This window comes from Echiichthys vipera (assembly GCF_963691815.1).
Source record: "Echiichthys vipera genome assembly, chromosome: 21".
NCBI lineage: Eukaryota > Metazoa > Chordata > Actinopteri > Perciformes > Trachinidae > Echiichthys > Echiichthys vipera.
Genome location: NC_139846.1, coordinates 21,001,592 through 21,028,301, shown reverse-complemented (window position 1 = coordinate 21,028,301; position 26,710 = coordinate 21,001,592). Strand labels below are relative to the sequence as shown.

At 42.6% G+C, this 26,710-nt stretch overlaps 1 protein-coding gene across 3 annotated transcripts in view; it reads right to left on the bottom strand.

Moving 5' to 3' along the window:
* Positions 1 to 913: 913 nt before the first annotated feature.
* Positions 914 to 26,710, bottom strand: part of LOC310963228 (partitioning defective 3 homolog) — a 365,271-nt gene continuing 339,474 nt past the window's right edge. For all 3 annotated transcript variants that reach the window (XM_083935934.1, XM_083935936.1, XM_083935935.1), the window contains exons 22-24: positions 20,290 to 20,410; positions 10,196 to 10,323; positions 914 to 4,415 (exon numbers count right to left, since the gene is read on the bottom strand). In XM_083935934.1, the coding sequence (XP_083792060.1) occupies positions 3,992 to 4,415; positions 10,196 to 10,323; positions 20,290 to 20,410 (673 nt within the window). In that variant the 3' untranslated portion in view covers positions 914 to 3,991. The remainder of the gene's footprint in view (positions 4,416 to 10,195; positions 10,324 to 20,289; positions 20,411 to 26,710) is intronic.

The following is a 26,710-nucleotide window of genomic DNA, read 5'->3' as shown; positions in this document are numbered from 1 at the left end:
TCCGTATCCTCCACATCCGTACTCTTGGTGCCTCTGCACCGTCATTGCAGCTGGAGAATGACTGTAGCAGCACTTTCTACCTATATATAGTATTTATTCATTTTCTACTTATTTATATATGCACAATGATAAAAAACAAGAATCATATTTTACAATACAAGGTGAATATCTACGCAGTAGAGGAAAAGAAGCTCAGGGCTTATATAAAATCCTCCCCCTCAATACAAAAACCACTAAAACAGATTAACTAAAAGAAAAAAGGGAAAGAAACAAAGAAAAGACACAATAAACAAATAATCAGAGCATGAAAAATATCCATAAAATTTCACATGAGTATTATTTTGCCTGGATAGAAGATACCTCACCACACTGGTCCTAAACATTTCGTAGAATGACGTACGTTTAAGAGAAGTATCTAAAGAGTTTCAGAGTCGGGGCCATTGAATTTGATAAAAGATTTATGAGTTAAAGTAATAGTTGTGACATCACAACTGCACAGAAGTCCTGACGGCTCGTTTAAAGACACAGTTTCTGAATACGGGCTGTGTGCGTCTCTCTGCGGATTGAGCTTTTTGATCATTTCACAGGACTTACACCTCAACCTGCTTGCTTTATAATCAAAAGACATGGAACTCACTTTTTTTACATGGGGCCTTTAAACCAGTAATATATCTTGAAAATTGCAGTATGGCAAAAGCAAGAACTGTGTTTTTTGTTACCCTCTAATGATGCATCTTAATTCGCTGGTGTGTTATCAAGAGGAGAAACGGTTTGTGAGTGTTAAAACATCACAATCAAGGGAAATATAGTTACAATAATTTGAATCCAGCCTCGTTTTATTCACTGTAGAAATGTTTATATTGTATGTACAGAGAATGGCAGAGACAGTTCTTAATGATACACTGTTGTGAAAAGGAAAATTGCACTGTGCTTACATATTAGTCATTCTTTACCACCATAGTACCATACTGTGGATAATAAAATACAATGAGGGATGGTCGTAAAAACACAATGAAACAATATATTTCTCATTTCTCCCAGGATGAAAAAAAATACCCAGAAACAATAGCTTTATGGGAAGAGTCCATGTGTCATAGAGGCGGCGCACAAACATTAATTACACAGTGGAAATAATAAACGTGCATTATGGGATATTATCAAATTTGCATATGAGGAGACAAAAAAATTGAGATATTGCAGGCACTTGAACCCCTCTCCAGTTCTTTATAAAACATGGGAACATCCGTTAAAAGAGCTTCTCTGTCAGAGCTGGACCGCCCTCACACACCCGCGCGCACACACACACACACCCGCACACACACACATGTACACACACACACAAACACACACACACACAAACAAGACCCAGTGTGATTTTGCCCCAGACAAAATCTGTGAAACTGACATATGAAGGAGATAAATGAAGAGAAGAAGCAGAGGCAGCAAAAGTGAACACAGCCTGGTTGGTAACCTCCTGTTTGTACTGCAGACTCGGAGGAATAGTTGTGATTACTCCATTGACTGAATCATCTGTGAGGTCAGGCCTCCCATCTTCTCTCCCTCCTACTCCTCTGCTCTTCTCCCACTCAGCAGCCAAGTGGTTTATATGGCTGCCAAGACGTATTCATAGACATATTGGAGCATCCAGTAACTGGCAGCGTTCACAGACACTTAAACACATGTCCACCTACACACACACACACGCACACACACACACACACACACGCTGGAACATTGGTAGATGAACAAACACACTAGCATTGTACCTTACATACCCTTTGAGTGTGAACACAATTTTGTGTTCATGTACTTGTGAGGCCCATAGACCCTCTACTGCAAACCTTTATTCTACTCCTGACCTACTCTAACCATTGAATATAAACCATGAACTTTATTTTAGTCTTGTTTACGGTCTTAAGTCTAAAGACTCAAATAACAGGTTTGTGTAAAAAAAAAAAAAGTATCCATCACAAACGACATGGCCTATTTTAAATTTCATGCATTATTTCCAAAAAGCAGTGTGTTTACATGCACTCGCTGTATTTAAAAACACAGGTAACAGCTGAACTTTTCCTGTAATTTCATGTAAACCCGAAAGGCGGTTTCCATAGTTCCCATGCTTGAGGTTAAGGATTACAGAAACCTTAATTCACCAGCCCGATTTTTGCTGGAGAAGCCCGATTTCTTGGGCTTGTAGACGTGTAGCCAGGGTTTTACATGTGTGCATTTGCATGACAAAGACTTTTTACAGGGAAAGTATTGCAGACGGTCGTGCAGCCGGAAAGATCAATAGGCTGTGGAGCAATGCATTCTGGTATTCAAAAGAATTGCATCCCAGCTGACTCCATCCTGAAGTCTAAATAAGACGTCAATTTGTAAAGTTATTTCACATTCATCACACAGCAGCATTGTATTTCTGAAACAGTTCAAATACGTTTTTAATGCTTTAAGAATAAAGTTGGTGGTCGGAGAGAAATCTGCTGATTTACCCTAACCACGTCACTAAGGTAACTCTTCTCCAGTTTGCTGTGCACTCTGGTATTTCTGTTTTTTTGGAGTGCAAGTAAACACACCGAAGGGAAAAATGACGCCTAAAGTAAACCCATAAACGACTTTAAATAGTTCATACTTTACCTAAAATAAACCCAAAAGTATTTCTCACCTTCCTTCAAGAAAAACCGCCTCACATTCTGAAACATTTCACAAACACAAAAGGTCACACACACGCTCTCTCACACACACTGGAAAAGCACCACTTATTATTGATTGAACGACGCAAATGCTCCCGAGTGGTTTTCTACCAATGGACAAAATCACGGAAGGAAAACAAAATCAGCTCCATTGTATCGGGCTGATGCAGTCCCACACTGAGGCCACCTACTGCTGATGCGGTTTTCCATGTAACCACCCTGATGAAATATTCAGCGCGGAACAACTCAGACACCTACGGGCCAGCGGGCTTCGGTTACAGCAAAATCATTCTTGGCGAGGGCAGGGCCAAAGCCACGCTGGCAAGGTCGCTGTTGCTTCCTTTTCACCATACGTGACAACATACACACATACAAAGAGCCCATTCATTTTTAATGAGGTACATTAATTAATAACCAAGACCTGACCCCATTTACACTATGTGACTCCCCGGGTGGGCGGGGCAGAGTAGGAATAAAGGAGATCTGAAGCTGTTTTCCTCCAGTGAGAATGCCGTATGGTGAAGGGACAATGTGAAGAGAAACACAGAGATAAGGCCGCCAGCAGAGGAAGAGAGGATTCAGGATTATCATATTGAATACGAGACGGGGTTGGAAGGAGGATAAACACACCCCGGGTGAGAGTTGTATTTGAAACCACAGGGGACTTCACCCAAAACCCCAAACTCCACAGTTCACGCAAGCTGCTTTACCTCCACACTTTGTCACTACACACCCGCACTTACACACATATTGTGTGTGCACGCACTCACATGAACGCATAGTGCTCGACAAAGTCCCCATGAACAGCAAAAATGAGCCTCATTCACATGAGCGCGGTATCGACTGAGCACCCGAGTGGTGCAAAAACACGCCTGGGTCGTGTCTTGCACTGTTGTCAGATGTAGCGACGGCCCAAACCAACTACCTCCTGCTGATATGTCTGGTCTACTGACTTAATCCGATGGATGGGTTGATGCTGCAGGTCGTGAGCCAAACAAAATGGGGCTGATGTCTACAAAAGTGAACAATCGATGCACTAGAAGGCACTTGGGCACATAGTTAGATGACAGTAAAGTATTTCAAATCATTTCTTTTTGATGCAACTAAAAAAAGGATAATGGTTCATGTCATTAAAAAAATCTCTTTTTAAATATTAACATTTTCTATCAACAGTCCTATAAAAATCTTTGCATCTCAGCATCTCATAAAAAACACAGACTCATTGCCCTCTTTGTAGTTTTCCCTGTTAATGCTCCTTTGAATCAGTCCAAAAATTCAATTTCCCAGTTCTCGTCACTGTCTCAGGAGGAGTAAAACAGCCTCCCTTTCTCTGAACCCTGGAGCCTGTTGAGCTTAGCGAGCTGAGAAGGCGACGGGGGTACGTCCTGTCTGTAGGGGCCCTTGGACTGAGGTGGGGCCTGCACCGAGGCAGAGGCTGGGGCCTGAGTGTGGTCGTAGGTGGTGCTGCTGCTGGGGGTTTCCTGTGCGGGAGGTGGCCTGGCCTTGTTGGCCTCCTGCTCTCTGCGTCTCTGCTCCTGCCTCAGCAGCTCCTGAGTCTCTAAGAGGACACGGGCATTGAAGTTGGACGTTCCCAGGTAGCCGTTCCGTGATCCTTGGCTGCCGGAGTGGCGGGGGTTCTCCTTAGATGTCTGGAATCCCTCTGCTGGCATGTACGCCTTGTCCCATGACTCCTGGGAGACTGTGCTGGGGTTCTTACGAGGTTGCCTAAACACATAAAGACATGTAAAGAGGTCAGTCGCGTATTGAGTGAGTCAAATAAAACAGCACCTGAATCCAAAGAAGACAGAAGAGGAAAAAAATCCTTTATTTCTCCCTGGGTCAGCACTATTGAAGGGGAATTCAAAAGAAATCGTACCTCAGCAGAGAAAGTGGCCATGTTCACATTTTTTGAGATTAAAAGGGGGGAAGTGGAAGTGGTGTCAAGTTAAAAAACTAAAGGCAACATGAGCGGAGGAGAAAGGGATCTGTCATAGTCTGCTGCATGATTACACTGAACCCTGTGACACGAAGAGGGACGTGAAAGAGACGGGAAACAAACGCGGTAAGCCTGAAACGCCCACAGCGCTATTAGTTCCACGTTGTAAACAAACACAAATGTTAAAACCTCTCTTAGAAAAATGTCTGCTTTCATCCATTTAACTACTTTTTTGGAGATGCAGACGGGTGCACTTACAGCACAGACAGAGTAATGGCAGGCCTTGTGGCGCTTCTACTCATCTTCAGTCTGCCTGTCAGCCCCCTATACACTGACAGGACAACCCGAGATGCACACATATTATCTCTCAGACAAAAAAAAAAACTAGCGCTCCAGCATGCCTTCCGCTACACAGGCTCCCCTTTCCGGAAAGCTGTCATTGGGAAGTGCCTGGTCTTTGGCTAAAGTGTTCAGTCTGCTCCTCCATTATTAGGATCCATTAAGGCCGCCACACGATGGAAGACCTGTGACAGTGTCTTTTATCAGGGTTGCTAAGAGAAATCCCATTCACACCTCACTGACCTGCTGGGCGCTTATATGGCTTTTGAGTTCACAGCTCTCAAGCCTGCAGAGGGAGAACTTTTAGGCGCAAATGCCTCCATTTCTCATTCCAGAGAGGCTGACAGGAGCAAAAGACAGAGCAGGAACAAAAGACGGAGCAGGCTATTTATTGTTCCAAACACTTGGGTTTCTGTCAAAAAAATAAATAAAATATATATATATATATATATATATATATATATATAAATATATATATATATATTTTAAAACTGAAACCTCACAATGGAGATAATGACAGTCAGTTCTACCTTGAACCTTGATTTCTTACTTTGTAAGTATTGCAGTGTTGCTCCACAAGAATAATGACTTAGATGATAAATTTAAAAGAGCTAAAAATAAAAAAAACATAAATTTTCCAAAGCTTGATTTATAGTTGTACAACACTCCAAGATACATTGTACCTCATGTGTTATCCCTGCTTAAAAATGTAACTACATGCTCGAAATACGGCGGCTACAGAGATTCAACTTGGCCACCACGAGAACTGTCATTGGCTCTTTCCGTTTTTGTCCTACGAGCTCCTGATGGTGATGGTGACAGAGATTGCTGATAGTCAAGACAACCTTAAGGAAGTTGAAGAAAAACTAAATGATCTGCTGCTTTTCAGTACCACAAGACAAAATAAAGTAAGAAGTTTTTGCGGCTCTAACTCCGGTCCTATAAGCACATGCGTAGACTGCCATTGCTCTGTATCACAAAGTGAATTACAAAAAAATAAACACAGTAGCAGGGCCTGATTATGTACATTACAATGCATCCCGGCGTTGCAGTTGTGCAGGCTGGTGGAGTAACCTAATATGGAAATACATATGGTAATACATGGAGCGTTGTTATGTTATTAGGGTCCATAAATAAGGTAACGTATTCCTTTAAAGTAACAGAAAAAAAGAGAATCACATTACAGATTCATTTAGTATAATGGGGGTTATTAGCAGGATTGCAATTACATTATGTTTTGTGCCTTATATACTCATGAAGGTAATACAATAATAACAGAGGCTCTGCAGTCTGAACCGGGGCGGCAGTAGCTCAGTCCATAGGTGACTTGGCTGGGAACCGGAGGGTCGCCGATTCGAGTCCTTGTGTGGAGCGTGGCTGGAGAGGTGCCAGTTCATCTTCTGTGCTGTTGAGCAAGGCACTGAACCCCCAACTGCTCAGGGCACTGAACCCCCAACTGCTCAGGGCGCTGATCCATTGGCAGCCCCCTTGCTCTAACATCTCTCCATTAATTGCATGTATAGGTCCTGTTTGTGCATGTGTGTGTATTTGGGACTGTGTGTGTGTAACATGAATAATAATAATAGTGTGAAAAAAATCAAATTTCCCCGTTGTGGGACTAATAAAGGAATTCTTTTTCTTCTTCTTCAAAACTCTGTTGTTCCTACCTTTCACAATAAAAGCCCTTTTTGAGTGAAAGCAATGTGGTAATGTGTTGCGCACTTTCATAGTAGGTATATACACATATTTCCTGAGCAGAGGACACGTTATTAATGCTAGAAATCTTAGTTCAGAAATACATTTCTAACCCAAAAACCATAAATATCTAGGGCAGGACGTAAACCTCTTGTGTCAAGCATAAATCCAGCACAAGCATTTTAAGCAAATAGTGAAAAATATGAATTATCGATTTTCTTCTTCTTTCTTACAAGTTAATTGAACTCGCTTTTGTTTCTATCACCATCTCTATATAATTCTAAAGAAAGTTCCAGACTTACTAATGAATGCCCCTGAGGTCCACGTTACCAAAGCTGACGCATATGGCCCTGCAACGTGAGAATCTGAGCCTTTGGAACTTAACGCTACATTTATGCATGCAAGGACAAATGCGTATGCATTTATGTACTGTGCATGTGCAACGCAAACACATTATCTTGTTCCGCTCTGTGTTTGTGTGCATGCATGTAGAGCATGTGTAAGTAGGAGGGTAATTGGCACAGGGGCAGATGTAGGGACAGACTGCAGAGAGAGCCCCACCACATGCTCCATATCTGGGTTTTGCTGTCTGGGCGAGCCGCCATGCATTTACACCCCGGCTTGGCTTACAGAGCAGCCAGTGCCGTTCACGAGGGAGTTGCTTATTTAGAAACCCGCCTGTTGCACGAGGCAGCGATCTGTGTTTCCAGAATGACCTTTTAGGTTTTTAAAGTAGAAAGGGGAAGACGGAAGATTTAGGGTAGAAACGGCATTGTTCCACAAGAATGTAATCGTGATTGATGCGTCAGGGGAGTCGGTTCTCTTATCACCTCTACTCCTCTGCCAGAATATGTCACAAAGTAGATTAGTTACATCTAGAAAGGGAGGGGATGGGAAAATACATCATGCCAAAGACTGGGGTAAATTTAGAATGACAGAACATAACAAACAAAGCCAGGATGTTGGCTCGCAGAAAAATTTGTGGCCTCTGTGTGTTTCTTTAAAACAGCTGGGAAGAATCAGAGTTTATGAGAAGGAGGAGAAAGCACACATACGCATGCACAGACACAAAATGATTAGGGAAAAAAAAACCAGATGCATGCAATGGGCAGTGGAACACTCGTTAACAAATAAATTGTCTACAAACCTGGAATAATGTTTGCTTTATAGCGTGGAACAAAGTTGTTTTGGCCGCGGAATGTAAGAGCTGCACAGAGAGAGGGATGGAAGAGCTACTGGCAGTTCACTCAGGCCACATTTAAGAACCCTATCTTGACCGCGTTTGTGTGTGTGTGTGATTGTGTGTATTTCTGTGAGTGAGTGCGTCTCTTTCGGGCTAATCAGCGGTCTCTCTTTCCTACTAACACACTCGTTCCCTCCGCCGGCCTCTCTCGCCCTCCACTGCCTGTCACTGCTAATCCTGTTCCGACAACAAGCCTTCATTAGTGCTCTTCCAATCCTCACATCCCAGACAGCCAGCTAAGCCTGGCCGTCATCAGATAACCAGCTACCACGGCCACTTCTGGAAGCTCTTTGGGAAAGAGTTTTTTTTTTTTTGGTGAGGGAATGTCCCCTTTCGGCTGACTGCTCAAGCTTCCTGTTTTGGAAGAGAAGGACAGGATGAAGGGGGTTCCAAGAAGAGAGGTGATTGGAGTTAGTGGGAATTGTGGTTATTCATCTGGGGATGTGAGACTTTAGCTCTTTAATGAGGAGCTATGCCGAGACATGAGCTCTGAAAAGCCTTAGCAGGGGTCAAACGTCAAGCCTGAACTCATGCGACTCTTTACTAAAAAGACGCTATGAGATTACGAGAGGAATGCATATCAAAGGCCGTCCTCGCCTGGCTTTTTGGCCGGCCAGACCAACTTTCCCAAGAGAAGGAACTCGCTGAGCGGGGAGGGCTTGAGGCAACTGTCACATCACATGAGATGCCAGTAGATAACACCTATGAAGTGAATGCACGGATCGCTCCGGCTTATACAGGCCGCATTGATTATGCTTCCATGCAGACCGCAAATCCATAGCCATAGACAGGAACATGTTTTAATCGACCCGACTGTGACTGTTCAGAGACAGCAGAGCAAAAGAGGAGGGCTATGAAGAAATGATTGCTGTTTGTGCAGGGAGAGATTAAAATCACAGGAGAGCAGAGTTACCCTGGCCAAGAAAATGAAAAGACCACACACACACACACACACGGGCACACACACACGCACGCACACACACACACACACACACATATACATATAAACACACTTTAAGTTTTCTGTCTTTGTTTAAACTGGCAGCAGCAACATTTAAATAAATCAGACTTCACTTTTATCATTTTAGAACACGCTGTACACTTTATAATTTGTTTTCAATGAGCAAATATTTAAAAGCGAGAGGAAACAATGTTTATTTTAATACTAAATTTAAATCCCTATGTCAGTCAAAGTATAAAATATGTCTTTGGTTACTCTCTCTCTCTAAAGTCTCTTTCACACATGTACTGCAAACTTCTCAGCGGGAATGTCACACTAAGTCTGTGTAATGTCTGATTGATACTATTCCCATCATGCACGTGCCCAAACTGTAAGAAAACAAATGTCCAAAGTGTAATCTGTGCCATCCTTCTCTCGTGCACGCTCTACCCAGATAACATTCCTCGCCTAAACCAAAAGTACCTACAGTAAGTGAGAATGCATCTGACATGAAGAATCTCCTGTTGTGTGCTGCATGTGTCAAAGAGAAATTGGGCGTGCCAAAACCTGGGTATTGGACACCCCGGGAATGAGAACGGACTGAGTGAAAATGTGGAACTTTTCCCCCCAGCAATGGTTGGCTTTGTTATATGCATTGACTCAAGTACGATTAGAGAGCTTCAGAGGATTAGCAGAGGCACAGATACACATATACAGAGGGAAGGGAGGAAATGCAAATACCGATACTAAAGTCTTAGCCCCCCCAACACCTCGAGATGTAAGATATGGTAAGCTTTATTGGCATCTCTTTGAAATATATGCAAAAGAATTGAAACAAGAAGTTGGTGAAGATGAAGAGCAGCGGTTGTAGCTCTGAACTCGAGCTGCGTAAGGCGAGAGATTGCCAAGAGAGAAAATTCCTTTTTCAAACATGATATTGGTGCTGTTTTTCATTATAATGGAAGTGTAAGAGAGGGGTGGGTGTGACAAAGTCACTACTTCCTCAGGGTCAACATTGACTTAATGAACGTGGAAATCAGTCATATCGTTCTGAGCGATTACATTAAATGATTTCATTTGAAAAGTTTTACTAAGAATCATTTAAATGTCTGGAGATAAGTTGAAAGTGGCTTTGTGGTGATTGACTTTGTAACCAAAGGGATACGTTAAAGAAAGTGTAGAGAAAGGAGGGTAAAGGCACAAATATGAGCGAAAGAAATGGATGGAAAGATAAAAAGTCGAATGAAGAGGTTGAGAAAGGGCAGGAAGAACGTGATAAGTCACAGAGAGGGGAGGGAGGGAGGAGTATAGAGACAGAGAGAAAAGAAAAGGGAGAGGAGAGGAGGTCTCACCGTGGCAGGGAGCTGTACTGTCTCTGTGCTTGTTGGAAATCCTCTCTGTCCTCGTGCTGCTCTTTCTGGACCTGAGTGTCAACCGTTACAGAATGGCGTCCGCTTGGCGCCTCCGTCCCATTGCTCACCTATAACATCCACCAAATGACACATGTCAAGATAACAGTACCATAGCAACAAATGAAGACAAATGGTTGACATTTCTGTCTTTGGACACACACACACGCACACACACACACACACACACACACACGCGCACACACACACACACACACACACGCACACACAGCAGGTGGTTTGTCAGTGTGATGCCTCCTGTGTATGAGGCTACGCTCAGGGAACAGTAGTTAGTAGGTGTGATTCCATGATGACAACGGTACTGAAAAATGCACCTGTGCTTGTGGATAAAAAATGTCCCCTGATATTTGTTTTTAAAGGCACAATTCACCAAAATATGATTCTTCTAAAAACTGAAAATCCTTTATTCACTAGATACCAGACAGCACAGTTCGTAGAAACATCGTTGATGTAAAAGGAGGCCTCCAAAAAGGACAGCAGTATACAAAGGTCGAAAATAACGAACCACACTGAGCAGAAATGAAGATTTGTTTGTCCTGGAAAATAAAAAAATGTCCTTGAGGACTGGACATATACACGTTCGAAACAGAGCAGATGGTTACTTTGGATTTTACCAGTCCCTGCAACACAGAGTCAGTCTGTTATCTTAGTCTGTTATATCACAGTGTTGCAATATTACAGAATGACAAGATGATGTTGAAAAGACTCAATTATAATCTTATCCTTGGAATAAACTCTTATTATATTTTAAAATTGTATGTCCAGAAACAGTAGCTGGATTTTTTGGGTGGGTACACTTAAGCCGTGAACACACAGGGGGCTTTCTAGCTGTGCGCCTTTCATTTTCAACCTGAAAAAACAACTACAACGTAGAATGCATTTTGGTTTAGAACGCATTTCTCATCACTGAACTTCACAATCAATCTATGGACTCAACTTCTTCCTCTACCTCTACTCTGTGTGGATCAGACTGCTTATCACATAAAATTTGATGTAACACAGTAATATGTTTCTAAAGGAATGCTGTGTGTTCCTGAACAAAGTAAACACCACTATTACGATTAAATATAGATGAGTATCACCAGCCACTGCCTCAATTCACGGCGTTGCGTGTGACTTGACTACACATCACTAACCTGTACCGGTGTGCATGTGTGTTTGTTGTCTGATCATTGGCGCGGGTTGACATGGCGATATCATCTCCCTCAACACAAGCACACTGCTAACGAGCTGGCTGATGAAAGAACACGACAAGCCAATTAAACAGAGGCGAGCTGAGTAGGTGTAGCAAGCGTGGCTTGACCAAGTGTCACTTTTCATGAGGCGTAGACGGTAATGTGTTCGGTAGGTGGGTGGGTGGGATGTGGTGCGGGAGGTTTGTGTGCATACGTTTATGCAAGAAGTAAATATTAACCAGTATTTTTCACACTTTCACCAGCCAGCTGAGTTTTTAAACTGCACAGAGAAGCCAGAAATTCAGCGTTTGGTAGTTTGGAAAGAGATTTGGTTAAGTGTAGAAAAACTGTGTGTTTGTGTTTGTGGGACGAGTGGTAGAAGGGGGGTAATCGTACATGACAGGATGGATTGATGGGGTAAAGGTGTGTTGGCAGATGGAAAGGCTGTCAGCAAAAATGTCTTCTTGGAAACATCTTATGTTCTTGAAATGGTTGCTTCCCTCCTCACTTGGACAGCTGCAATAACAGCACAATTACATTTCACTCAGCGTCGATAACAAGTCCTTTCTCGAGCGCTCCGAGTTCTAAAAAAATAATAGTACTCCACGTGGGTAAAGAGAATTGGACTCATATGTTTCAGGTTTCGCTGCAACAACACATTCCCCCGGTTTAGAAAGTGTATGTAGAGCACATAAACCAATATCAGATGAACAGAAATTATTTTACTGGGACCAAATGCGGTGGTGAGAAAATAATTAGTCACGCAAAGGGAAGGTTCTTAATGTGATTTGAAAGGAAGTGGTGAGGAGGAATCCGGAGGCGCTCGACGCTTCGGTACAAAACTGAAGGGTTGAGGTGGATGACGCCATGCCAAGAGAAATGCATGAGAAATAGCCAGGAGAGAAAATCAGTCAGTGTAATGGTATTACCCAGGGAAGGAGAATCGGATTATTCCATGTTAGGCCAGGAATACAATGCCATATAAAACATGACATTTGTTGAAATCGAATCAAACAGACGTCCGTGTTCGTTTTTATCCAATAATGTGAAAAATGATGTCAATACGGCACGCTTCTATCTCTCCCTTGTTTCCTCGGTGGTGTCACAGACGAAGCAGGGAAGAAGAAGAAAAAAAGAAACATCCACCTGTTTAAACACAAGAGCGTTCACAGACGGTGAGTCGTGGTTGGGGGACGTAATTATGAAAATTATTTACAGCTATCAAAAATCCGGGAACAGGAAAGCAGCTGGGGAGGCGTTGAGCTTTAAAAGTTTCAAGGTATGAAATATTTTGGTTCAGAGCTGGTCACAGACTTTTTCGGATTTCAAAGCAGGTTGCTGTGATGGGTCAGCGCTAAACATATGGCTTTCCGCCCCCACTATTCATGATGCTATGTTTGCAGCCCCACCACATAGGGAACCGTTTTAAGACAGCAGCCGTGCTGTACACAAACACGCATATGGAAGACATTTAAGCTGCTAATGGGCAGACAGAGCAAGAAGAAAGTGAAAGAATAGTAGTGAAATGCCACATCCTGACAAAAGCACAGTAGGATAATGATTCCCTCTTAAAGTCCTCGACCCAATTCCGCCAATTTATTATAAGCAAGCCCAGTCCATTTGTGGTCACCGGGGTGCGTAGCTACGGGCGTAGTATCCATCTGAGAGCGAGCAGTGTGGTCTGCCATTTCCCAGTCCCTCGACCAGGAAACCGTGGTGCATGGGAGGTTGGGTTGGTTATCTCCAAATCACTTAAGAGCTCCATAGTGTGCACAAATGGCAGAACGAAATGTTAGTCTTATCTTTTATTGTGAAGATATGTGTGGATAAGTGTGTGGGGTAATAGTGCTGAAATGTATTACTGCGTCTACATAAGAGAAGTGTTATGGCTTTGTTCTTCTCTCCTCCCTCTGTTCTCAGTGTTCACACACACACACACACACACACACACACACACACACACACACACACACACACACACACACACACACACACACACGCACAGACACGCACGCACGCACACACAGTTCAGTGCAGATGTGTCTTGAACAATGCAACAATATTGAATTTGCCATGAAAAAATCCATTTCACACTCCTAACGAGATAAATAATTGTATGATTGTGATATGTTTCATTGCCTTTGCGGTTTTAATCGTGAGATCAGTAAACCATGCTCGCTACATGCACAACATTGAACAGCAATATCTATGATTCACCCATGCAGCCTTGACAGCTGGTGAGCACACTGGTAACAAAAAAAATCCGAATCTACATAATCGACAAATCCAGCTGTGGTTATTTTTGGTGATGGAGATAGTAGCAAGAGGACAATGACAGAGTCTAGATGCCCAACGAAAAGCCTCACAGCTACAATCAAGATGACCTAAAGGATTTCCCTGCTGTTTTTTTACAGTAATGGTCCTCTTCTGCGAAGGCTGTGGTCAAACTGTGAAACTCTGGTCGAACTGTGGCCTGCCTTTAAATAAAGATATGTCTGAGAATGATAATTCTTATTTAAGGTCCCATATTATGATAATTTTCATACTTGTATTTAGGGTGTCTAATTGAATGTTTACATGCTTTTATGTTGAAGAAACATGCCTTATCCCATACTGTCTGTCTTAATACACCTGTATTTACCTTTACCTTATACTTTGTATTCCCTCTGTCTGAATCGGTCCGTTTAAGTGCCTGTCTCTTTAAGAACCCCTCCAGAGAAAAGCATGGCTGTGATTGCTCTATCTTCTGAATCTTCTGAATCTGTGCTCTTGGCGTGTCTGCGCCATCATTGTAGTCAGGTAATGACTGTAACAGAACTGTAGCAGCACTTTCTAACTATACAATATATAGCACAGTTGCAACATCACAACAGTATGCAAGTCCTGACAGCTCATTTCTAAAAACAGCCTGTATGCATTTCTATGTGGATTGACTATTTTTATACATTTATAGTATTTGACTGCGGTTAAAAGTGGCTTTTTCTTCACATGATCACATAGGAAAGAGTTAGCAAGAGACATGAATCACCAGCTTCAGAGTAACCTAAGATTGCACAAACACAACAAATGCTTGTAGACAGATGCATCCTGGTAGCAGCAGATAGTGAAGATAATAAAATCAAAAGAACTCCCATAAATAAGGGCTTTCCAGGCTGCCGTTTGATCCAAGGTATCAGCATGGCACTCTCACTACTCCGTGTGGTCATGCTCATTGGCACCCAACAGCACAAATTGATTTTATTGCTGCAGAAAGAGAGCGAGAGAGAAAAAAGGCTACTCTTTGGAAAATACATAGTGCTTTATGATGAACATCTGGAAATCCCCTCTCACAGAGCGGTGGGGAGAGAGGGAGGGAGAGAAAACATGCCAGCTCTAATTGTGTGTGTTCGCTTGGGGGCTGGATGATAGACAGGGCTTCTCGTGTCCTGGTCATTATTATCATTATAGCATTGTCATTACAGGCGTTCACAGCAGACATACCTGAACTCAGTCTCCAACACCCCAGAGAAAAGCCAGGGGTCAAACTGACAGAGAAGGAGCCTCACACCTCAGGCTGCTCCATGTGCTTCCTCTCTACCTGGTCCTCATTATGATGAACATTTTATTTACATTAGCTGTCCCTCCCACACAAAAGTAAAAAAAACATTTTTTTAAGAAGTAATATGTGACAACAGTTTGTGTAGAATCAGCCGAAGAGGATATTGAGTGACAAATAACGACATCAAAATATATATATATATAACTTTAGGCTGGGCAGACACAGCATTTCTATTCATCCTATTTGTTTTGTTATTTGGTTTTAAATAATATTTTTTGGCAGTTTTCCACGCCTTTATTCTACAGGACGGACAGGAAATGGGGTAAGAGAGAGAGGGAGAGACATGCAGCAAAGGACTGCAGGTGGTAGTCGAACCCGCAGCCGCTGCCTCGAGGACCTTCAGCCTCTTAACGTTGTCTGACTGCTCTAACCACTCAGCCAGTGGCCGCCCCTCACACTATGTTTTAATAGGCTATTCTGCACAGCCAGAAGCTGTGACGTTTACGCTCACACCATACAGATCCACTGACAGAACCAACGGTTACTTTTGTCCAGTGAGAATTTCAATAAAGCTTATTCAAACAAGACTGCTGCGTAACCACTCCTAACAAAAAGAGAGGGAGCTAGGATTACTTTGAAGAAGATTATTAAGAAATATTCAATTCAATTCAATTTTATTTATAGTGCCAAATCATAACAAAAGTGATCTCAGGACACTTTACGAACTAGGTAAAGACCACACTCTATGATCAACATAGACCTAACAATTCCCCCGTAGAGTACGGTGGCAACGGAAACCTTCACTATAACAGACAGGAACGTCAGACAGACCCAGCTCTGTGGAGGACGGACGTCTGTCTGCACCGGTTGGGGAGGAAGAAAAGGAGAAAGAGAGAGAGAGAAAAGACTGCAGATGGACAGAGAGACAGACACACTTCCATATTGGAGCCACAGATGTTAAGATGAAGAAAGTCAAAGGTCTGCAGAGAAGCCGTTTTAATGTAGATCGCAGTTTCAAGACTACAATTTTAGCCAAAACATGTAATAACACACTTCTCTAATAATATAATTTGTGTGTTCAAAGCTAAAGCTGCGGCCCCCGCAACCCGACCCCGGATAAGCGGATGAAGATGAGATGAAAATAAAGTTTATTCAAATGCAGTTTATTGAACATTTCTGACATGCCGGACATACGGATTGCTAATCCAGTTTGTTAATCGTTCAGGTAATTAGTCAGGCGTTTTGCCTCCCGTCACACTGCACATCAAACCCCTTCAGGGGAGATCAATTTTGGGCTAAAATCTGGCGTAATCGGCTTCAGCTGAGTTTCTAAGTAAATGCTTGAAATCTGAAAACAGCTCTTGAAAAAAACGTCTCATCTGACCATTCAGTTGCTGTCACGCAGCTTTCAAACTATTGAAATTTGAACATTCTCATTTCCATAGCAACTGGACGGACACCATATGCCACTAAAGATCACGCAATTTGATTAAAAGCTCCTTTAAACCGTTACTAAATAAGAGTGTTTTTGTGAACGGCTGTTTCCAAAGTCAAGACCGAACGGTGAAGCTCAACTTTTATGCCAAAACGGATGAGAAAGTCCATGAAGCGTCCATCTACATTTTACATAACACCTCGGAGAACTCCATCCACTGTAAACGATCATGTGATATGATCCATAACAGCTACTAAATGGACATCAGTAGTACTTCGATCATAACACCTAAATAAGCAATGGAGCAAATGTGAGCTGGTGCTGTTTGTTTTAAAATAAATATACAGTTTAAATATTACAACGGAGCCATGTCTTGAGATGCTAGCAGCCGCGTCTCTGTGTGGAAGCCATTACGGTGTAACCTTGAGTACTCAGGGACGACGTGCATCAAAGTGCAGCATTGCAGACTTTGATGTGGTAGGCATTTAACTGCCTTCTTGAGGATTTTGCCTTTTCATGGTTACATTCACTGAATTTTTTGTGGAGGTCGCAGAGGTTTCACTTTCATCACTGCGGACAAAATTCAGAAATTACTCAGAGTGACAGCCATTGTAAAAAAGGAGATATCGACCTTCATCCAATCATCCTTGATAGGTGAGAACAGAACACAGACACAAGGTTGTGTTCTTCATTGTGGTTCAAAACTTTTTCCAAAGCTATTGTCGTCGCAAATTCCTCCACCTATACTTATGAAACCCACAGCGAAATGCAAATGTCACCTCACACGTTTGCCTTTTCTTTCCACGCCTTCCCCTGGTTTTATATCAAAATGATGGCCCATCTGCCTCGAAGAGACCCCCATCCATCCTGCTTTGGGATGACACTAAGACAGGATTTCCCTTGAGTTCCTCTAATGGGTGTCAACATTGAGCATGGGCACGCCTGTATCCTTTCTTAACAAGCTCTGCTATTGTGAATCCTTGTTCACGGGACTAAAATAACATGAAAGGGGACTAATAAAATAGACTTCAATACTCTGGGGCTGGCTCTATATCTTATTACCAGTGGAGTAGTGAGGGTATGCTCAACAATGTCAACAATCACAAGCAATTAGGAGCTCAGAGGCTCAGAGAGACAGACTGAGACTGCTTAGTGCTGAACAAACAGTTAACATCAAGAATGGGAAGAGAGAGAGAGAGGGAGAGAGAGAGAGAGAGAGAGAGAGAGAGAGAGAGAGAGAGAGAGAGAGAGAGAGAGAGAGAGAGAGAGAGAGAGAGAGAGAGAGAGAGAGAGAGATTAAGAAAACAGTGGTGAGAGATGTCCGCTTTCAGTGATTTTCAGTACGACTAACACTGAAGGAAATCCAGAGCAAATAAATTCTCCCCATAAAAAACATGGTGGGAATTATGGTATGTCTAACTCAGAGTGATTCAGACAAACCTCCACTCCAAACCAATTTTATTGACAAACTAACACCGATAATTGTCCAGAAAATTGGAGGCCGAATATTTTAACTCTCAAGGTTCGACTTTCTGACCCATAATTTAGAAAATAGCTCTATTTGGTAGGATAATTAGCCAGGTCGGGACAGTCACAGGGCAGTAAAAGCTATGTCTTCAAACCATTACACCGCAAAAAATAAACAATGTTTGACCTCTTGACCCACTTATTCCTGTGTGATCATACGAGTTTAGCTCTATTTTTGTTTGTTCATAGTTAAACATCAGAAAATGTATGACCTCAAATAAAGTGTCAACCAATGAGTTGTTTTGACATGAAACAAAAACAGCAAACGGCAAAATATACCAATAAAACCAAAAACAATAAAAGAAAGAAAATAAAAAGGTCAGCAAATGTAGGCATGTAGGCCTGTGTGTGTGTTTGGTTGTGTGCGTGTGTGTGTGCATGCATGTGTATGCGTGTGTATGCGTACGTATGTTAATGTGCAAAGCAGCTGAGCCCTGGGTTTGTCTCGAAGGGTCATTAATGTAGTAAAGAAAGATTTCCCATTTCAAATAATACCTTTCCATCCTGCCCGTCAAAGGGAAGGATACCCGTTTACATGCTGCTTCCCCAGCAAGCAGATTGTGGCCGTCTGTGACCACTGGTGCGTGAGCTGACTTCCATGTTGAACAAGCAGTCTCCTAGCCAGCATGATACATGATAGCAGCCTGAACCTATCCAGTGTGTATTGAGAAAGTTGCTCAGGGTGGATAAGGAATAAGTGGATTTGAAGGGAAACTTCCTGAACATCAATTTTCTGGATAAAGTCGTGAACTGATAACCAAAGTCCCACACTCTGGGTCAGCACCATAAGACATGAGTTAATGTGGCATCGTCAGAGCAATTTAAGACAATTTAAATTCAACATGTAATTTGTTGAAGGATTTGAGGTCCTGCTCTGTGTAAAGGTCACCAATCACTGCAATCCCAGTACGCAGGCAGGGATTGTACCGTATACTAGAGGTTGTGTTCTGAAAGGGGTTGAAATTAAGGATCTTTGCCGTCTTCTTTCAGACCCCCCTTAAGACATGACAGCACAGGATGAGTCTAAGCAATGAGTTCTATCACTCCTAACAAAGTTAGAAGTAAAGAGTTGAGTAAATGGTGGCACGGCATGTTAAGATCATCAGTGATACTACAGGGTGTGTGGGAAGATGAAAGTGTTTCCTTAGTTAAACTCCGGGCACAGTTGCACAGCAGGAAGGAATATGAGATCAGGTCTGAATGAATTAACAAAGGAATTAACTTGATTACATTTTTCCAATTATGAGGAGTAAATCCCATTGTTGGTACAGATCAATCATGGAAGAGAATGGCTTAAAAAAACCTCTCATATTCTAATTTAAAAGTTCTTAATTGAAAGATCCATTTAATCAAGTCTAATGGAAATGAGCCTGACTTTCTTCAGTTTCTCTCCCCATAGTTTGCCTCAAAGTCCTCAATATTCACTTGCCATTGGATGTCCCCATTGTTAATCTCCTCTCCTCCTTCCTGCCATAAGTGTGTCATATTTCCAAGACAGAGGAGGCACAGACAGATGTGAGTAATTAGCAATTAGTTCCAGGTCAAAGGTTGGACCCGGAAATTAGAACTTAGCCAAAGAAATTTTAGCAGAAGTTGGGACTGAAGCCCTAAGTTTTAGCGGCATGAGTCATATAGTATGGCAGTGGTACAACACAGACGATCCAAAAGGATGACGGTATCACATTACTGAGGCACTTCATGGAAATATTGGAAGTTAATATTGTGTTGGGCTTCATACTCTGTTATATCCATTATTATTCATTTCACAAGTATGATTGTTATTATGATGCAGGAATGTATGACTCTCACTTAATTGCAGTCTTCAGAATGTCTCCTCCTAGTAGTGATAGCAGGAAATAATTCACATTTATGCTCTTTTTTCACTTGTTTCACTATAATCCGATATAACATGTATTGTAACATGTGTATCTACTGTATATTTGATGAAATGAACTGGGTAACAGCTATAATTATCCAGAGAATACCAAAAACAAAAGCTATTTTCTAATCGTCACATAAATGCAATACTAAAAACAGGAATTGATAGTGCTTGTTGTGAAAAAGAAACAATATACATTGATATAATGCTGTGTCACAGGGTAATGCCGAAGTCTGATTGAAGTAAGGTCATGTCACAAGTATATAGTCAAATAAATAAGATTCAGAAATAAAACGATTTGAGTGTAAGAAATCCATTAAGCAGCTGGTGGCTTTGGAGATAATCTGAGTCCAGTGGTGCATCAGGAGAAATCACTGTTGCATGGTATTTTAAAGTATGTGTATCTGGGTCTGTGCGGCTCAGCACCACTCTGATGGAGCACAAGTCCAATCGAACACTCACCCAGGACTGGTTGAAGCTGTAGGTGTGCCTAAGGTCGTCGACGTCATCCTCTTGCCTGGCCTGCTGGAATTCGTGCCTCAGCCTTTGTATCCGGTCGTGGTTGCTGGGAGCCATCTGACTGCTGGGAGAGAGAGAAAGAGGAGGTGAAATAGTGACACAAGCATGCTTAGCAGTTATCCAGAGGTACTTTTTCAGTAAGCCCTCACTCAGAAATAATGCCTGGCACATTACTCTGTGGTTACTGATGCTTTTTCATACCTGAATAATTCACTTGACCATCCTAACACCCCTCTAAATTTTGTTGAGGATCCTTTCATCTGACAGTTATGATTCCCTTTTACATACCTGCCTGACATCCCTTTGCACTTTTTCTTCCCACCCTTCCTCCTTCCAGCCTTTGCTCCTGAACATCCCTATGACTGAAAGTGTCCCTTGTGCACCATTGTGAGTGATGCATGTCCCTTTTAGACTGCAGGAGAATGTTGGCCTTTTATGGTACGCAGTCATTAAACACTGTGGAAAACCCTCATTTACATCCTCTTCATTAAAGGGCTTTGAGGAGCCTGTCAATAGGAATCAATAGCCTTCCCTCAGCTTAATCAGGCTCTCATTTTATCACCAGCTACAGAGGCAGCACATGACAAAATGTATAATTACGATGAGACAACCAGCTTGATAATAGGCCTGTATTTATGCATACCACAGGCATGTAAGTGCCCAAAGGTTAGGAATTTGTACTGGGAGGGGATGGGAGCTTGAAGATTTAGGGAGTGAGATGGATAGGGTGAAGAAAAGAAAGGAAGATAAAGGTTGGACGGGTGTTCTTGGGGATGGCGCTGAGTAAAAAAGGGAAAGGTTAATCAAGACCTTGTGAGAGACCTGAAAGAAACAAAGTCAGCCAGGACCTGCTACCCTGTCATTCAGGGTGTTCTCCTGAGGAGCACTTACAGGTGACACGCCAGCAGTGGAAGTGATTGCTTATTTGGGCCCAGAGGATACTGGATGCAATTACGGTGATAATTGTAGATTAGAATGAGCACATCCTTCTGATGATAATGGGCACTAGGACATACTGCCAATCAAGCTTCATTAAAAGCACAACAAATAGCAGCTCATAAAGGATGAACGGATCTCAGCGCATGCCCCTGAGTAGCACTTGGTGAGGCACGTGTATCGTGTTATTCGTACAGCCTGATCAAAATCAATTGTATTAGCTATAGTCCATTTGATTCCTATAGCTTTATGTGTGTGGGAGCACAGGAAATGTACATTAAGCCTTTTATGTGGGTATGGACAATTAAGTGGCTCACTGGGGTGTGAGGTGGCTTATGCTTCTAGTGTGTGGGGTTATGGTAGTCTTTCTATTACTGTTGATTACAAAACCAATGTTCCCGTTATATTAGTATTGCTTAAATAGCATATGCAATGTTAAATGAAATGACTTAATTGTAGTCTATAAAAAACAGAGCTATAGACTATATGTACAAATCTATGGCAACACTTAAAGCCTGATACTAGCCCTAATGTGCTCTCTTTTATCATATCAAGGTTTTATTTAATTTTAATTACAAAGGTAGCACACACGAGATATGTGCAACCATTACCTTAGATATTGTTATAGTTACTGGAAGTGTCTGTCTCTGTCATTGTGTCTGTCTTTGTCTCTCTCTGTACATCTGTCTGTCTTTTCTCTCTTTCTCTTTCCTTTTCTTCCTCCCCAACCGGTGCAGACAGATGTCCGTCCTCCACAGAGCTGGGTCTGTCTGACGGTCCTGTCTGTTATAGGGAAGGTTTTCGTTGCCACCGTACTCTACGGGGGAATTGTTGGGTCTATGTTGATCATAGAGTGTGGTCTTTACCTAGTTCGTAAAGTGTCCTGAGATAACTTTTGTTATGATTTGGCACTATAAATAAAATTGAATTGAATTGAATTGAACTGAATTGAATTACCAGCTGTGTATGTATGATCGTATCAGTGCTACATAGTTTTAAGCCCTATTCGGACGGGATTAGTTAAATGTGAGGACGTCGGGTAAAATAGTTTTACCTCAGGACGTCTGGAATATAATTGGCCAATTCGCACGGGATTAAGAAATCCCTGTATTCTACCAGAAGTGGGAGGGGTTACTCGATTTACGCACTGCTGTCACCTCCCTCTCGCCTTGCTTCAACAGAATCGCTTGTCTAAAAAAAGTGATGAGTACCTCCATGCTCTATAAGTGCCTCCATGTGGAAATGTATGTATTGACGGAATATGACGGTATATCAAAATATATTTTACAGAGGGTCATGTTCTGACAGGACTAGTTTTACCTGAGGTATCTTTTACGGACCGTTTTACAGAAGATGAAAATTGCTATAGCAATTTTATCTGGAATCTCTCAGTTCGTTTTTGATTTCCAAAGGGCATTATCAACAATGAGACTAAAATGCCCCTGGACACAATTAGATAGACCAATCATGAAATATGACCTGAGCAACACATGCAAGTTGAAGCCTTGCTTGGTAAACAATACACTAAAATGCGTTTCTGAAAACATTTTAGGTGAGAAATAGGCATCACAGTCACAGAGTAGCTTGACAATTTGATCTGTACCTTTCCTATACACCTGCTACATACGTATGTTGAAATACAGTACATGTCATCTTCCCTGCTCGAGACAAAGGTTTGATGAGACTCCATTGGATGGGAAAAGACCAAACACTGATCTTGGATGTCCATTGCATGCAATTAGTTTAATCCCTGAGGCTGGTCAAAGAGTAGACCTGGCTGACTCCAAACAAACAGCCTCAAAAAATTTTCTCTTTGACCCTCCAGGGAGGGTAAGTGCTAGCATCAGCTTCTCCAACATGAACCACTGGGTTTGAGGAAGCAGAGGGGTCAGTAGGAGCCAGCTGGAGATCCAGAAAGGGGGCCACAACCCAGGTTATAAACAAGATTGCTTGAGTCCATTTACACATCCCACACGATAGGACCTATTGCCCTTCTCTCACCCACTGAAGCATCAATCTAAGAAAGGGGGTTGATTGTATATTTCAAAATTTCGGCTCCAGTGTGTGACGAATGACATGCTGTGAAGTGGAATGGGAGAAGATCAGCTGAGACAAGATCTCCGGCAAATTAAAGAAGTAGCAGCAAGGCACTTCAATATATTTTCCAAAGTGCTACAAATGGAAATTGCATCGCATAGGGAATGGGAGCGGGGGTGGGATTTAACGAGGGGTGAATTTGTCATGGCAGTTCAAAGGAGGCCTGTGCAATATCTTGATTATCTGCAGGGGGCTTCTCCTCTTGGTCCTCCACCCATCATGGGGGCACCAAGTTGATGGGATTCTTGGAAAAATGCTCCATGGAATTCTCCAGAATAAATATATTCATATGGAAGGGAAAAAAAATGGATAACTAAGCACTGGAGAAGAGCAGGAATCAAGCACAAAGAGGCACCACTATCACTGTAACAGCCGGTAGCAAGCCTGTATCCACACATAAAGAAGATGGATTCAGCCGCCTTTCCTGAGAACTCCCCAATGCTTGGGCACCGCAATGTTTAATAAGTCAGCATGATCGTTGCCGATACATCAGGTGTCACTGCTTATGAATTCCCATGTGAATACATCATCGTCTGTAATGGGACTGGAAAACAAGAGATGTAGGAAAAGAAAGGGTGGGGGGTACTGGTGACAATTCACGTCAGTAGACCACCTCAGTAATTAGGATGAATGTGTCACCCGAGCCAGCGATGGAAGGTCGTGAGGGAAAATGAATGAGGGATGTTCATCAGTTTGCCATAAGCCGGGTGTTTGTGCATAAGGGGAAAAGGTCACAGGTTGTGTAAGTGTACTCAGGGGTACAGACAGGCTGTCTGCATCATGATCATATGAGCTTGCACAGTTTTGTCCCGGTGCTGTTTTTTCCCCCGAAAGCCCTCTTTCAAAATGTGAGTCAGTGGAAAAAAGGATGGTGCCCGTAAAGTAATTAAAAAACATGCAGATAAAGTATCTGTATGCCACAGGCAGCATCTTCATTCTGTCCTGTATAATGAGATTTGCTCCAAATTCATCTGTCTATTTGCAGGCTGAAATGTCAGCACTTGGCCTCTCAGGTTTGTCGCTCCCAAATGCATACCTCTGCAACACAGTCTGCAACTCATAGATGTAGAAAGACACACAAAGAAACCGACACACACTCTCCCTGTCTCTCTTCTCCTCACTTTACAGACACTTGTATTCTGTAAAGTCACACTGCTGCTGTATTTATAGCTTGGCTGAAAGCTTATTCTGACGGCTTATTGGGAGAGGTGAACTTGTGAATTCACAGGCATGCGGAGTCAGGTCAAACAACAAGGACTCGGGTCCATCTGAACAATAGCAGACCCGCTACTGATCCCCTCCTCCTCCTGCTGCTTCAGCTCAGCCACCACCTTATTAAGAAGGGATTATAAAAACTAGTTGAAGTAGAAAAAAAAACACAAAAAGATGCAAGCTGAACTAAAGTATTGTGAACAAACCATACTTCAAGGTTTCAACATCTTACAATATCGCAACTCATACAGGAACATGTGTTTTGAGACCCTATAGTGCGCATGCGTCTATGTGCATACAAATTAGTGACCCCCACCCATCCCACTTGTGTCTTTCAACCTGAACCGTTGACAGGGGTCACAAGCCCTCTAAAGCTGCAGTTGGGGGTATGTGGACGCCTGTCTGTGTAATAGTCATCCTTTGATCCAGGAGGATTTGGCAGATGTCTCGCACACCACAAGGCTTAGGCCAAGGATGCAAACTATGGTACAGTCCCCCTGTTTGCTTCTGTTGGTGGATCAAAGCCGTGTTGAGTCTTGGCATGCCCTATAAACACTGCCACTGGCCAATAAAGGAGTAATCCAATCACTGAGAGTGTAACATGGGTCATATGAGCATACCTAAGGTCAGGGGCCAGTACCAGCCAATCAGAATTCGAGACTGAGAGCGTTTTAATCCTTGGGGTAACATTTCAACAGAAGTTTGACAAGAGTTCTGAGAGTCGTCGCAGACTTGTTCATTCCCAAATAAAAGGAAAAAAGCTGAACTGTTGGGGCTTCGGTGTGACTTTAAAATCAGACAGTCTGTTATTTCTTATCTGATCACTGCTGATTGAAATTCCATCAGATTATCTGGTTTCTTGCTATGGCCCCAGTATCTCCGCGCAGCAGATGAGGGGGCAGGCTTCTTAAGTTTGGGCCCTTTGGCAGTCTTGCATCAAGTCAAAGGCTTAGCTCATCTTTATTTCATCGCCCTGTGGACTTTCATTTATTTCAAAGACAGAAAGATGAGGCATTTTTGGGAGATGGGCAGCCTTTGGGACCTACCGCGATGATAGAAAAAGATTAGATCTGCATTACCGCTGGTCATTTTTGAAGGGGAGAGCGACAAAGATAAAACATTTTTTAAGTCTTCAGAGGAAATCAGCATATATCGGCCAATCTGCCATGATTCACGCAATCAAACGAGAGCATTTGAAGCATATAGCCCTCTTCCAGCATTTCTTTTCCTCTCACTTTACTCTCTTTTCCATTTTCAAAAATATATATTCTAGTTATTTCGCTTGCATCATCTCTCCGGTTTATTTATTTCTTTTCTTCCCATATGTTTTTATCTCTGAATGCCTCAGTGCTCCTCTGTGGTTACAGGGATAGGTCATGAATTCCCTTCTGCCCCCCTCATCCTCTCCCACTGGCCTGGTAAATGACAGCTGCAGGTTGGACAAAGGCCTGATAATACCCTGGATTTGTCAGGCTCTGACTTCACCCATGTCCTCCTGTGACTGATGCACTGACAGTGGCGCCTTGCCAGCTAAAAACCCCACTTCTAGATGGGGGCTATTGCTCTGTTGTTGAGCTGTGTATAAATGTGTGTGTATCCAGGGTTCCTTTCAAACTCCAAAGCAGCCAATGTGGGGTCCTTGGGGGATCTAAGACGCCATCATCTGGGATGCCTGCCTAGGCCATGATGGTGGTGTGACTGGGGAGTGTAGAGCTCTGATTAGCAAGGCAAAGAAGCAACGCCTGTAGAGATCAAGCCGGCTGTCCAGCATGGCTGGCCTCTGGTGTAACGTTCATCTCTTGCTTCCCTACTGTGAGAAATGAAGAAACAGCTATGGCCTGAAGGGAACCTCAATTAAGAAAACATTGTTTTTTTCTTCAGATAATGAAGAAAATAAGTAAATCTTCGGCTATCTCTTTGTCTCCTAATAAACCTACACCCCTCAGTATTTCAAAAAGCCCCATTTGCCTCAGCACACATGGAGCCTACCACCCCCTCTCCCTGACTTCAACCCAATTTGCTTTATTACCCAAGAGACACACGCTACAACCACTCTTCTCTACATCTCAAACACTTCCTCTCTATTTCATTCTTCTGCTTGAGGGATTGCCAATATACA